The sequence below is a fragment of the Hippoglossus stenolepis genome, chromosome 4 (genome assembly GCF_022539355.2).
Source record: "Hippoglossus stenolepis isolate QCI-W04-F060 chromosome 4, HSTE1.2, whole genome shotgun sequence".
In the NCBI taxonomy this organism is placed as follows: domain Eukaryota; kingdom Metazoa; phylum Chordata; class Actinopteri; order Pleuronectiformes; family Pleuronectidae; genus Hippoglossus; species Hippoglossus stenolepis.
This window is the reverse complement of record NC_061486.1, coordinates 7,588,521-7,602,375: the sequence shown is the minus strand read 5'-3', so window position 1 is coordinate 7,602,375 and position 13,855 is coordinate 7,588,521. Positions and strand designations below refer to the sequence as shown.

Below are 13,855 nucleotides of genomic sequence, written 5' to 3'. Positions count from 1 at the left end.
GTGCTCATCAATATCTGCCTGCTGTTCTGTGGCCACAGCAAATGAAAATGAATGACAGAGCGGCTCTGTGATACCTGAGGGCATCTCAGGGGGAGATGTTTCTACAGAAAGGGCATCAAGAAGCGTTCGGAGGAGGAGACGCTGCAGCATGTTCATAAGAAAACATCTGAGACGTCTCCTGGTAGAGTTAAAAATAAAAGATAATAAAATGTTGTCGACTTTTAAGTAAATAAACATTTTGATTCTGAAATTTCAGCACAAACTGACACAAGATCTTTTTTAAATTTTGTTATTTTAATATCATCGTCTTGGGGCATGAAACAAATTTGAAATGTCAGATTACAGATTACCGGAAGAAAATTAATTTCTCCTTCTAAAATAAATTACCCCTGAACTTTTATTCTTTTCTATTTAACTTGTTATATCACACTTAATCTATTATGGCAGAAAAGCATTGGTTCATCAATCTCTGTGTTGAAAATGTCAACTCTGCTGCACTTGAACACAACATCCCTGCTGTCACATGTCCGACCACAGATATACTGTAGTGTGTGTAGTGTAGTGTGGTGTATTGTAGAGTGTGTAGTCTAGTACTGTGTGTAGTGTGGGTAGTGTGTGTAGTGTGTGTAGTACAGTGCATTGTAGTCTAGTGTAGTGTGTGTATTGTAATGTGGTGTAATGGGTGTAGTGTAGTGTGTGTTGTGTAGTGTAGTCTAGTGTAGTGTGGTGTACTGGCGACACAGATCAAGAAGGTAAATCACAACACAAAGACAACACGATACAATCACTGCCCATGATAACGGTGGAATCACAGTATGAGTGATTCTGTGACAGGAGCCATCTGATGAATCTACTTCTGAAACGATGACTTCAGATACGTTAATGGACACGTAAGAATACATCTTTTGTTAAAAGTACCCAGTGCTTTCTACCTTTAGTTGCACTGTGGAGCAGTTTTCTATCAGTGTTTGGAGTCGATTAATAATTGATAAAAACGATTATTAGACCACAGGGATTCACACTGTCAGTAAACACACAACTTTTGTTTGATTACAAGAAAACTCCAGGGGCTACCTTTAAGAATTAAATATACATATTAATGTTTGATAAGCAAGAATCAATACATCCTATTTGTCGATGGAGTGCTGTATTGTGATTTACACTTCGTCTCACTCCAACAACTATATGTTGTACTTCTGTATTTTCAGAACTAACGTGCAGCAAAGTGAACATTTCAGCCACCACACGACAGCAGAAGTAGGATTTTCAGACTCTGTGACACTTCAGGAAAGCGCTGAACCACTAAAGATCTTTCTGGAACCTATTGACACAAGGCAAAAACAGTGGGATAGACAATATTGTCCCAAGCATCTATCTATCATAGAGCTGCCAGTTCCCTTGAGGCAGCAGATTTATAATTTTTTTTAAATACAGCATCAAATAGCACTACAATAACATAGTGTGGTCACAGGAAGGAGCCGTCGACCCTGTGGTACACAGGAGCTTTCCCCTAAACCTCGACTTTAAACATCTTTTAACATTTTACCCTTAAAAAAGGTCGATATAACAGCATCTTTAAATCTTAGGTTAAAGTGCGCCGTAACCGTTCTACCTCACTATCAGCACATTCCAATTAAACACTTTGTCTACGTACTTGTTTTTTCTGTACACTTATCTTAATGCTACCATAAATTCAGAGCACGCTGCTGCTGCTGCTCTTACACCGAAGATTAAACTGGCACAAAACCACCACACGACACCACGTCAGGAAAAGGAGCTCAAATCAGTGTCAGAGCTGCAGAGTCTGGAGCACAGCTGACGTCCGCCCCTGGACCTGGAAACACACACCAGTGCTTCGTCTTGTTTTAGTGTCTGATGAGAACTTCGGTCCCAAACCGATCCTTTGGTCCAGAGGACGCCGGGCTTGAAGTGGCCTTGCACCCACTCAAAGACTAAATGGAGGTGACTGATTGGATGAACAGCAGCACCATCAACAACCAGCGTTCAGTTAAACTCCTTCTGTCCAATAATTCGTTAAATAAGCTTCACACAGATCTACACTCACACGTGTCTCACTTCACCTGACCGGTGTGAACCTACAGTCCAGGCTGGCTCTCCGTGGGGTCGCAGCTCCTCTCACAGGCCCCAGTATGGAGCCAGGCTCCTGCGGTCCCTCTCATACACGTCAGGTATGACCCCGTAGGGCGTCTGCACCATCTTAACAGAGTTTCTACCGAACAGCTTCCTCTCGTACTCGATGAGCTGGCGCCAGAAGCCGCCGTTGGGCCTGATGACGGGGCGGCGGGCTTTGACCCAGGCGTGGGCCTCTGCCAGAGACACACGGTGATACTTCATGAGGTATGCCAGGCACAGAGAGGCTGAGCGGCTCACCCCCGCGGCACAGTGCACCAGCACGGCGCCCCGCTTGCGTCCCACGCTGTGGATCTTATCGGCCACACTGTCGAAATACAAGGAGATGGGGGAGTGGGGCATATCCGCCAGTGGGACCTTTACATACTCCATGTGAGGCCAGTTGAAGTTTGGGAGCTCGATGGTGGCGTTGACCACACAGGTGATGCCTTTGGAGAGCAGCAGGCTGCGGTTGGATGCCACATTCCCTCTGCTGAGGAAGAGGTTGGGGGTGATTTGCGCGATGCCCCCCAGCAGGCTGCCGTTCTCAGCCAGCAGCCTCGGCACCGCGGTGGGCACCATGGAGCCGCGATGGTGGTGGTGGTGGTGGAAGAAGCCTTGGCTGCGGGAACCCATCGAGGAATCAGGTGGGACTTCAAGACGGATGGAGAATTAAAGAAGAAAAATCCTCAGCAGCTCAGACTCATAGTCGGGGAAGATGGATCAGCTCCTGGAAAACACAAACACATTTCACCTTCACTATGAATTAAACTTTTTTTTCAGTGGAGGTTGAAAAACACACAAAACTCCTCAAGGACAAGTAACAACAGTTGTGTTTGAAAAATCTATATTTTTCAGATGTCACTGCTGAGACAGTTGTTTTCTTCAGGCTGCGTCCGTCTTTAAACTTTAATAAAAAAAAACCAGATGAGACACAGTTTGACGAAACCTAAAACAACAGCCTGCTGTCATCACTTTACAATAAATCCAACAAAAGGTTTTCCATGAATCCTCAAAGTGTTTACATGTCACATAGAGAAGCTGCTCTGTCTCCAATGTGTGTGTCTCTACATCCAGGTCGGATGTTGCTGCCTCCCTCTGCCATGTGAGCACAAACCCCCCCTGGAGGCCAAACACTCGCCTCATCTCACGTTCATCCATCCACGACCCCCCACATACAGATTACATCTCTCGTCTCTGTGGCCATTGCTGCTTCTGATGTCGGTTCGGATGGCACCAAAGGGCAGCATGGAAAGCCATCACCTACTGTACGATACTATATATAAGTGCGCTGATAAAACACCTAATTAAAGTGAAGCGAGCTGTAACCTGAACGTGAGGTTGGGCGACACATGACGTAGAGCAGCAGATATCAAGCTACACTACTGGCTGCACTGTATACGATCGAAATAGCCTCCTATGCTAATAGTGAAATTATCATCAGAGAGTCCACTGCTCCAGGCGCTACTTCACACACTGCTGCACTGCTGCCGTGCGTCATCCACACCTCGTGCACCAGTCTAGCCGGCAGGTCTTTTTCTTTCATGTTCAGCTACAGTCTGGTTAACAAGACACACGGGTCAACTGCTTTAAACTGGAATCTTCAGTCTGCAGAAATAGAAAAAAAATTTAAAAACACACGCCACCTGCAGAGAAGGCACGAGAAAGATTCTTCTTGTTAATTAAATTTGAATTGAAAGCAAGAGAGAGTGGAAAGATATGGATTTGAATACAGCTGCATGACGGACAATACAGCGAAACCATGTCTACCTTTAAATCGAATTCTCAAATTTGGTGTGAGGAACTGAGCAGTGGGTCGCAGGATGAATCTGAGGGGTCACATATTGCTTAATGTTGATTGGAATCAGAAAAAATATTTCTGCTGCACAAAATTCTGCATATTTCCAGCCTTTCTTGGTTACCTCAACCAAGGGGGTTGATTTTGTCTGCTAGAGTTTCATTGTAGCACCCAATAAAAACCTCAGATGGGATTTCTTTAGTTTTCCCTATTCTCTACTTCTCTATTTGAAACACAGAACACCAGTTCTTTAAGGTTTCATCATCTCAGCATCGTCTGCTTCTCTCCAGAAAGAAAGAAAAGGATCAAAAGGTTAAAATAACACTCTCCTCCCTCCCCTGTTCACTCTCTCTGACCGGCCCCTGCACGGCTGCCGGCCCCCCTGCGCTCCGCCTCTGAAACCGGTGCCACGATGGTGATCGAGCTGCGGTGCAACCGATTCCGCTTTCCTCCGCTCTGTCGCCGCTGGTGATGAGACAACAGATACTGTGACTCTGGGAAACGAGTGTTTACCCCCAGACCCACATCAGGAGGTGGTGAGAGACACATCAGAGCAGCAGAGCTGAGATGCAGTGTGAAGGATTCTTTTCAATAATAACAACAACAAAAAACCTGTCACACTCTGATACTGTTTGTGTGTTTTGTCTGTTGTTGGCATGTTCAGGTATTTTGGCTGCATAGAAAAACAAACCACCTGCATGAAAGACAGGGTACAATGCACTAATCAAAACACAAGGTAAAAAAAGAGAAATAAATTGATTAAATAATCTGTAAATCCACAGATTCCAGCTTCTTAACTCAAATTATGTCCTTCCTGTTTTTGTTGTTAATTAAACTATCTTTGGGTTTTGGAAAAATGTAATGCCTCACCTTGGATTCACAAAAGAAAGTCATTAATAATAAACACTAACAGCACTAATATATATTTGGAGCAAAAACTGTAATTAAATGTTAAATGTGAGTTATTTTAATGATTTGAAATGATGCAGTGAAAAATGTGTTATATTAGTAATTGTTGTGTGTTGGGGGATCATTTTGTTCCTCTCAGCTCCACTGAGCATTTTAGCATCTTGCAGCTCATTGTTTTGGTTTTCAATTCAATGTATAGAGCAACCTCCACTTTACTGATAAACAATCAACAGACTTGTCTCCAGAAGAAGCAGAGGAATAAAGTCTCTGATAGATTCACTGTAAACCCAGTGATGGTACCTGTCAGACACAGAGAGCAGAGGGTCGACAGCTCAGCGCACAGCCGACAAATCACCACGAAAATCAATTGAATGCAGGTTTGATGTTTGTCTTGTTGAATTGTAGGAATAAGTTGACTTAGGAGTTGATGACCAACAACATTTATAGTCTTGTTGGTCTCATCCAACCTTTTCACATCAGAACTATGCCAGCAGCAATCCAGTGATTTTAAACCAGGCAGTAAAAATCGTGTGAAATGTTGCTATAATTACAAATGGGACTCAACGACAAATCTCGTTTGCATGAAATGTGTCTGCAACTGACACTAATTCTCGTTGATTGATCTGTAATTGATTTTCTTGAAATGTGATATAATTGCTTTGTCTGTGAAGCATCAAAAATAGTGAAAGGTGTCTGCTGTAACTTCTCAAACTTTAAAATTATGTGACAAAAGATCTCAAATATTAAAGTGTTCAGTTTATAATCAGATTTGTCATCGAATCATCACATCTAAGAAGCTTCAACTGATAAATGTTTAGAATTGCTGCTGGAGAAACGATTAAATGATCATCAAACGAGTTGCTTATTAATTTCGTTAATGATCAACAAATCAATTATCTGTATAATTACTGCAGCTCCCCGAGGATGCAGTCGATGCATCAGTTCATGGAGACAGGACAAACATATATACCATCAGCTGTATGATATATCTGTTGCTGTGGCAACCAACTGACCAGCAGTATAAGACAGCAGCAGCCACATCAACAGAGAAATGATGGCGATGAGAAAACCAGGAAAAAAATCGCTGGCTCTCGCCAAAGTGCTGATGTACCAGAGACCTGCTCCGTGCACATGGTTATTTATACCCCCGGCTGGACAGGGATGAGGTTGCACAGAATGGAGGAGGGAGAATTATGATGAGGTCGTCGCCACGGAAAACCTCAACTGGAGATACTGCAGCTCAGTGTCAATCAAATCTGATGTGAGGTTTACTGGGGTGTCTGAAGCACTGAGCCACGGAGCTTCTGCACGTCCTGACTTTTAAAACCCAGATTTCTCTTTTCTTCTTCTTCTTCTTCTTCTTCCTTCGTCTGACATCCTTGATGTTAGAGAAACTTCCCCCTCCTCAATCATTCACGGAGGATCTGTCAACAGGTGGTCCCATCAAACAAATCTTCTTACGCACACACACACACACGTTTCCCCTCGACTCTCTGTGGGAAGATTCCTCAGGGGTCCGGTTACACCTCTGCTAACGCAAATTGGAAACGTGACCCACCTTCAGGAAAAACTAGAGCGGCAGCCCTGAGAGTGAAACCTCGACGACACCGGATCATTTCTCGTCATGATTAACGTTGAATTCCTGACTGACACTCCCTCACGCCACAGAAAGAGATGAATGGAAGGAGGGGACCGCTCCTGGCAGCATCGTCTCTCAATCAAAGGCAAATCCATTTATTCAGTCTGACTGGTTTCTGAAAGTGACTCTGCAGCCTGCGGTCTAGATAATCATCAGGAGAGAATTAGGACCGATGATAAAGCTTCTCAAATTCATCCAAACACAACTGGGTGCAGCCTCACACACACACAGAACACTTTAATGTCCACTGCACAGGGTTGAAAAGAGTGGAAACGGAGACCGGAACCAAGCCCACACGAGGACACAAGGGTTTACGGAGGTTTGGCACCTTCCTGCAACAGCAGAGGCTGCGTGAACGCTCAGTGGACAGAGCTGCACCTCACCCTGCTGCACGCTGACACATGCAAACACACCAGGGGGCTGAGACAAGATCACAGGTCGTGTAGAGAGGAGGTCAGTGCATGTATGTTCTGCAGATCAGAGAAAACAGTGCAGCAGACAGTGCAGCTGCAAATCATACGTCTGTTAGCTTTCAGAGGTTTTACAGTATAGTTGTACCCTTCACCACAGCAGACAGAGATGGAGAACCTGAGTGCATGCACTTTATTAAACATGACACACTGATCGGAATCTAATGAGGCACATTTATCGTTATGCAAAAACAGGTGCCACAAGCAGTGAATATCAAATTAGTGCTGAAATAATAAGTTGATTGATCGATTAGTCACTCAAGACCAAAATAATCTGCAATTGCTTTGGTGATTGATAAATAGTTTCGGCCCCTTTTTCAAGCAAAAATGGTGAAAAATCTCAAATTTTCTCTTGTTCCAAGTTTCACCAATGAAAAACAAGGAGGCTTTTGTTCAAAGAAACAAGGGAGCTTTGTGTTTTGAACTTGTTAATGATGTCAAAAGGTAAAATATTAGCAGGGGCACGATGAAGATGATCCTTATTGCAGCCGTATATCAAATAAAGCTGAACCGATTGAGTCCACTGATGAAAATGCCAAACATGTGCAACTTCACTATTTTCGTCATTTTATGGACAAAATAATCAATAAATTGAGAAAATTGACTTTTAGCAGAACATCCAAAATTCAACTGCAACCTAATCTAAAAAAGACTGGTCAGATTTATATTTATTTATTTTATTTATTTCCTTGAATCTTCCCCTGTGTATGGAAATGTGTCTCATGAATACAATTGCCTTGCTTTTCCTTCACTGATAATTTGTGTACAGTCCCTAAGTGTGAAACTCAGGAACATAACGTGTGACAGACTCAGACTCTTCATCGTAGGAAAGTGTGACGCCTCCTCTTCCTCCTCTCTGAACCCCAGTGTGTGAAAATGGGAAAGACTCCACAACTTTAATTATTCATGACTGAGTCGTGATCGAGCTGTCTGTGGGAAACAGATCAGAATAAGTGTGAAATACAACAAAATAATATCAAATCATTTAAAAGTAGCCTCCAGCTGCAGGTGTTTCTCCAATTTCACTCATCTTACATCATAAAAGTGATGATGATGTTTTTCTTTTGTGAATTTATATTTAATTCCCATCACGGAGGAAAAGTCAACTCACCAGTGGACTCCCAGTCCTGCAGGGATGGAGGTTTTACGCGTCGCACCGCCTGCACCAGTCCGGCGGGCGGGCACGGATCCGCGGCTTCAACGCTCAGGACCTCCGCCCTCGGCCTGGAGGACGGTGAAGGGCCGGGAGGTGCGAAACAAACCGAGAAACACACAACAGCACAGAGTCGAGAGGAACACGAGCCATCGGTGGGTCCGCCCGGTCCTCTGCAGGCTGCTCCGGTATGAGGAGCGATTAGTGCCACACCGGAGGAGGAGGAGGAGGGGCGTGTTTCTGATTCAAGCTTCTCTATTGGAGGAAGTTTTTTGTTTTTTTTTAGTCAAGCATTAATCAGTCTGAGGCTGAGTCTCAATTCGGGGGCCACACCCTCAGAGGGTTCCATTCGTAGATCGATTGCGTCACAGCGGTGCGACTGGACCGCCCCAATGCGAAGGCTCCGACAAATGCGTCCTTTTTTTCCTATCAGTATCTTGCCCTAGGACACTTCGGCAGGCATATGTGGAAGGCTGGGATCGAACCGCCGACCTTCTGGTTAGAGGATGATTGCTCTATAGCCACAACCGCCCATATCCCAAGATTTATTGTGCTTCTGTGAGAAACCGTTTTTCACGGCGGCAGCAAGGGAGGTGCCAACGACAGAAGAATTTACTTTTAAATTTAAGTACTCAGCCGAACAGCAAACGGAACCCGTGTTAAAATATAACATCTTTTCAATGTTTTTAATCAACCAAAGAACTTTTTCATCTGTACATCTGTTGCTAGGCGATGGCTGTAAGGGCAACGTTAAAGACAAAAATCCTGGATCCGCCCCTTTCAAAATCAAATCCACTCCAAAAGTTACTGGGTTCTTCCTCGGCCCATTCTCCATCTTTTCAACAAGTTTCAAGAAACTTAGTTTTTTGTGTAATCCTGATAATAAACAGCAATAAAAAAAAAAAATCCTTGGCGGATGTAAATAGAATCGAATAGCTCCGACAGTCCTTTAATTTGAATCAAGCTTTACACAGATAAAGTATGATCAACATTTTTCTTTCTGATTGATGATAATCTGTTATGGATTGATGAATTATATAGATTCATTTACCTTAAAATAATTCAGTTTAAGAATCTTTATTTTCAATGCAGATCATGCATGGAAACGTTTATGTACACGCATCTGAGGCTGCAGCCTTTATTTCATATTCTGCAGCATCCAGACACTAAACGTAACTGACGCTGTTGTGTTGTGTTTGCTGTTAGCACTCGCAGGTGTTTTCTCAGACCTGCACAGGCTGTTGTACTTGTACCACACGAGTGAGTCGACAGGAGCACCTGACACAGGAGCTTCAAACACAGCGTGAACTCGTTCTCTGAACGCCTGCAGAGACGCGTGTGATCATGTTGCAGGTCTTGAACCTATAAAACCCAGAGAGCAAACAGCTGAATTGAAGATGCAGTAAACAACGTTGGATCACGCTCCACAGAGGCTCAGGCGAAATGTTTCCTCTCCAGCACGCTGCCGACTTCAAATCTAATTTTATCCACTTGTTGAACGCACGCACACAAATGAATGCATTACCTATTTGAATGTCGCCCCAGCATTGGTGGCCTCGGGCGTATATAGGAAACACAAATGTACTGTCTGTCCTTTAGGGCTGTTATTTCAAATCTCATTATGCCTCGTCGGGTAAAAACAACTCGGTGTCCTCGCAAATGTCGAGACAGTCAATGATTTGACCAGCTATGGCTGTATAATTCTCAGACCTTCAGATTCGCAGTTGCATGTGCCGGGCTTTCTGTGCAGCCATTCAGTGAATATATCCGCGTACAAAACCCATAATTAGACATGCCTTCCAAAGTCAATCCTATTTCAGAGGGCTCCTGGGGGAGATATTACACTATCCGTAAACCCACGGCCCCTGCCTCAGAGTCACTCCTAATTACATTCCAAATTCAATCAAGTGGAAACAAACAGCAGCAGCACCGACCCAAAAGACCTGGTGCAAGGGTGAACCGCTTCTGCCCCGGGAGGAAAGACAAGAGACGGACTGACAGAGGTGCTTTAACCTTGCAATTGAAATACTATTATTAAGATTATCCATTCTTTTGCAGGATAAGTGCAGAGGAGAGACGGGAGCTTGCGTTGATTGAAATTCACCTGATTAATGTTTTAAAGACACAAGGAAAATGGTGACGGAGAATGTATTTGAATGGAATGAGCAAGAAGTAAAAAAAAAAAAAGGGAGGGAGGGGAGGGGAGGTGAGGGGGGTGATAGATGTTTAAGAAGTGGTAACCTTGAATGAGAAAAAGCAAGAGGAAGATGGATAGAGAGATGGAGGGAGGGGGAGGGAGGGGGGTGATAGAGCTGCAGGCTGCAGAGACGGGGACTGGGGTTCAGGATGAAATGTCAGATGAGTCAGAGGCAGTCTGGGAAGATGCTCCTGTTTAATATGGCGGCTCACTCTGCCATGTAGGCTGAAAATTTACAATGACACCACCACTGTAATAACAAGCACCTGCAGCCACGTCGTGAAGGGGCTGTCTGCTCGGTAGTGACATTGATTAACCCTGACCGCCTGTAACACAAGATAACTGATGGGTTCGATGGTGCGGAGGCTGCCTCTGTGATTTAACTGTAAAAATCCTTTTCACATCCCTCAAACGTGTGGACGCTCAATCACCTGCGCCGCTCGGCTACTTATTTGCACTTTTTGAAGAACAGCAGAGATCTGTCAATCCAAAATGGTAAATTATGAGCACAGTGACCCCATTCGGGCGGCTGGAAATCATTCAGGGAGAATGCCGGGGAGGACGGGCGAGTGCACTCCAGAGTCCTGGTGTGAGGGCTGACGCAGGAAAACAGGCCATCTAGAAATATTGGCACAAGGTGAGAGAGAGAGAGACCAGGCCGTCCCCGGGCGTCTTCCAGGCAACATCTTCACTTTCCTCCAGCCTGAGGAATGTGTGTGTTGCAAAGCTCCAGCACATTATCAGAGTATCATCTGCTAATAAGTTGATGAATGTCTATCCCTGAGAAAGTAAACCAAAGTGTGTAAATCTCTTCAGAGGATCCCAGGTGGCTTTAACACCCCGGAGGTTCATTTCAGTCTGTGCTGATGTGTGAGCAGTGGGGCTGGGGGGGGTAAGATGAGGAGAAAGCATTCTGTGGTCAGCGCCTGGTGGGGATGTTAGACCTGGAGAGGAGGGGATGAGCTGAGGGTCTAAATAAAGTTGCTGCTGCATTGCTCCAGCTGTGACGGCAGTAAATAGACACGGGAGCTAAGTGTTTGCTGTGGCAACACGTGAGAGCAGCGAGGTGGCTGAACGCAGCACAGAGCCTCTCAGCTGTCTCTCTGGTCAGTGTTCTGCTCTGACATCAGACAAACACACCGGACCTCAGACGCCTCAGCAGCATCACACACATGCAAAAGAGGAGATTTTTACATCTTTTTTTCAACCCCAATAATTTCTAGTTGAGAGCTGAATGCATTCACTTGCTCCCTCTCTTCCACGAGAGTGAGTCAGGGAGGAAAAGCACGTAGACAGATGGGTTGGTGGGGGGGGGTGCAGCACACTTCTGTGCACGGCTCTGGTTCGTCACGACTCCTCTGCCCAGCCCAGCAGATGAGCAACAGGAGTGTGTGTGTGTGTGTGTGTGTGTGTGTGTGTGTGTGTGTGTGTGTGTGTGTGTGTGTGTGTGTGTGCAGAGCTGCCCCCTGCCCCCTCCACACCTCTGCTCCTTCTATCAGACAGCATGCCACAGACCTGGTTGCCAAGGTAACCTCTCGTGTTGATGGGTTCACCTCTGTGTTAATCACTACCTGCAGTAATGGCCAAAGCAGATGGGTGTGTGTGTGTGTGTGTGTGTGTGTGTGTGTGTGTGTGTGTGTGTGTATATACATGTGTGCGTGTATAGACTTACAGACACATGTAATTTGCTCTAGCCCCCCTGCGACCCTCAGAGGATATATGTATGTTTGTGTATGTGTTTATATCTGTACACACATACACAAACATACACGCTATTTTTCAACCACATATATTTGTGAGGACCTGTGAGCTGTTTGAGGGTGAAGATGGTGATGGTGAAGGTGAAGGTGTGAGTGACTGGGGGAATGAATGATGTCCTCACAGCTATAGACAGACCAACGTGCTTCAGTGTTTGTCCTCTTAAGAACGGGTAGAACACAGAGCAAAGCTGCAGGAGACGTCTTTTTCCTTTTTTCCCTGAATAGCAGCAAAGTTGAAAATCAATACGACACCGGCTGAGGAGCAGCTCTAAACCCAATGGATCGATTCCTCTCAGGAGAGTCGTGTTTACCTTTCATTCTCATGGCGTGGCTGCCGACTTTCACTGTACTAATAAGAGAAAATAGCTCCAAGATTATGTGAGAATATGTAATAATGTTTTTTATTTATGTTGTGACCGTGCACATCTTTATCGGAGATAGAATTGAAAGCAGATTAACGTCTTAGTGGAGATCACATCACGTCCTGTGTGTGTTGTCTGATATCCTTCCTCTGCACTTTCTGTAGAATAAAACTTATTATTATTATTACTAATGTATGTGATTCTAATTATGTGGAGAGGTCGAAAGAAACTGGGTTCATATACTCAACTATTGCACTTTAGTTAATATTTAAGGACCTTATACTTTTGTAATTGAGAAATTCCATGTTCTACTTCTCTCTACTTCCACTCTACTAAATTTATGAGGGAATTATTGTACTTTGTGCTCCACCACATTTAACAAAAAACTAATTCTGTCTTGATGTGAATTGTTAAAACGCATAATTTATAATATGGCCAAGATGTCTACTCTCTAATTGCAAGTTATTTACAAATGAACAAATGTTGATATTATTGTATTAGACAGAGTAAGACTGGCGACCTCTTGCCTTTACAATCTTTTGCCAATATATTAAATCACATTCAACTGAATACTTTTACATTTGATTCTTTGCTGGGACTTAAATTAGTCATTTTTCTTTCATGAATTTTAAACATAGTACTTTCATCTGTTACAGAGTATTTCTACACTGTGGTACTGCTGCCGACACTGAGGATACTGATGGTGTGCCTTCTTTTCTTCTTCTTTTTAAAATGTGTCAGAGATTTTTTACAGCATCTCAGACACAAAACTGTTCAAGGACAAAAGGTTGAAAACTGTCACATTCTCCTTCTCAGTTTGTGATGTTTGTTAGATCCACACCAATACACAAGTTTCCCTGCTGAAGGAAGTCAGCGTTCACTTACCTCTGAGAGGACCAGTGGGTGCGAGCAGGAGGCAAAACTGTGCGGCAGAGGAGACAGTGTGTGGGTGTGTTGAGAAACGCTGCATCTCAGCGCACACGCCGAGCGTTGACACTAACATCTGCTCCATCTGCTGTCCCTGCCACTACCGCGACAGAGAGAGAGAGAGGGCCGCGCCACGACATGTACTGGGTGAGACCAAATGACAGGCAATACAAGACATGCAGTGTTGTGTGAGGAGAATAAATACATGTTCAGTGCAGGGTTAAAGAAACACAAATCACTGTGTGACTTGATGAAGCTACATCTCTTCCCTTACTACATTGGATCAATCTGAGACCTGTTGCACGTGACTGTGGACAGCTCCTGTCATACAGTGGCGTGTTGTCTTCATTCAATTCCCTCGTCCTCATTCAAATGAGATTAAAACAATTCACAGACTGAGACACACAGTCACGTCCTTGGAGAAAGACACGAAGAATTAAAACACTCAAAAGCTTGTGCAAAGCATATTATGGTCCTGAGTTACACTATGGAAATCTGAATTTAAAAGGA

General features: G+C 44.2%; 1 protein-coding gene across 3 annotated transcripts; it reads right to left on the bottom strand.

Moving 5' to 3' along the window:
• Nucleotides 1-275: 275 nt before the first annotated feature.
• dusp14 (dual specificity phosphatase 14) lies at nucleotides 276-13,452 on the bottom strand. 3 transcript variants are annotated; one of them, XM_035154748.2, is made up of 2 exons: nucleotides 13,304-13,452; nucleotides 276-2,860 (listed from the first exon to the last, which is right to left on the bottom strand). In XM_035154748.2, the coding sequence occupies exon 2, from the start codon at nucleotides 2,764-2,766 to the stop codon at nucleotides 2,137-2,139; it is 630 nt and encodes a 209-aa protein (XP_035010639.1). In that variant the 5' UTR covers nucleotides 2,767-2,860; nucleotides 13,304-13,452; the 3' UTR covers nucleotides 276-2,136. The 3 variants fall into 3 exon arrangements, with proteins under 3 accessions (XP_035010639.1, XP_035010638.1, XP_035010640.1); XM_035154747.2 differs by lacking the exon at nucleotides 13,304-13,452 and adding an exon at nucleotides 8,058-8,307; XM_035154749.2 differs by lacking the exon at nucleotides 13,304-13,452 and adding an exon at nucleotides 6,396-6,690.
• Between the last annotated feature and the right edge of the window lie 403 nt (nucleotides 13,453-13,855).

Bases quoted from the DNA above. Each gene is read 5' to 3' on its own strand.
- dusp14 (XM_035154748.2), bottom strand. From the start codon at position 2,766: ATGGGTTCCCGCAGCCAAGGCTTCTTCCACCACCACCACCACCATCGC.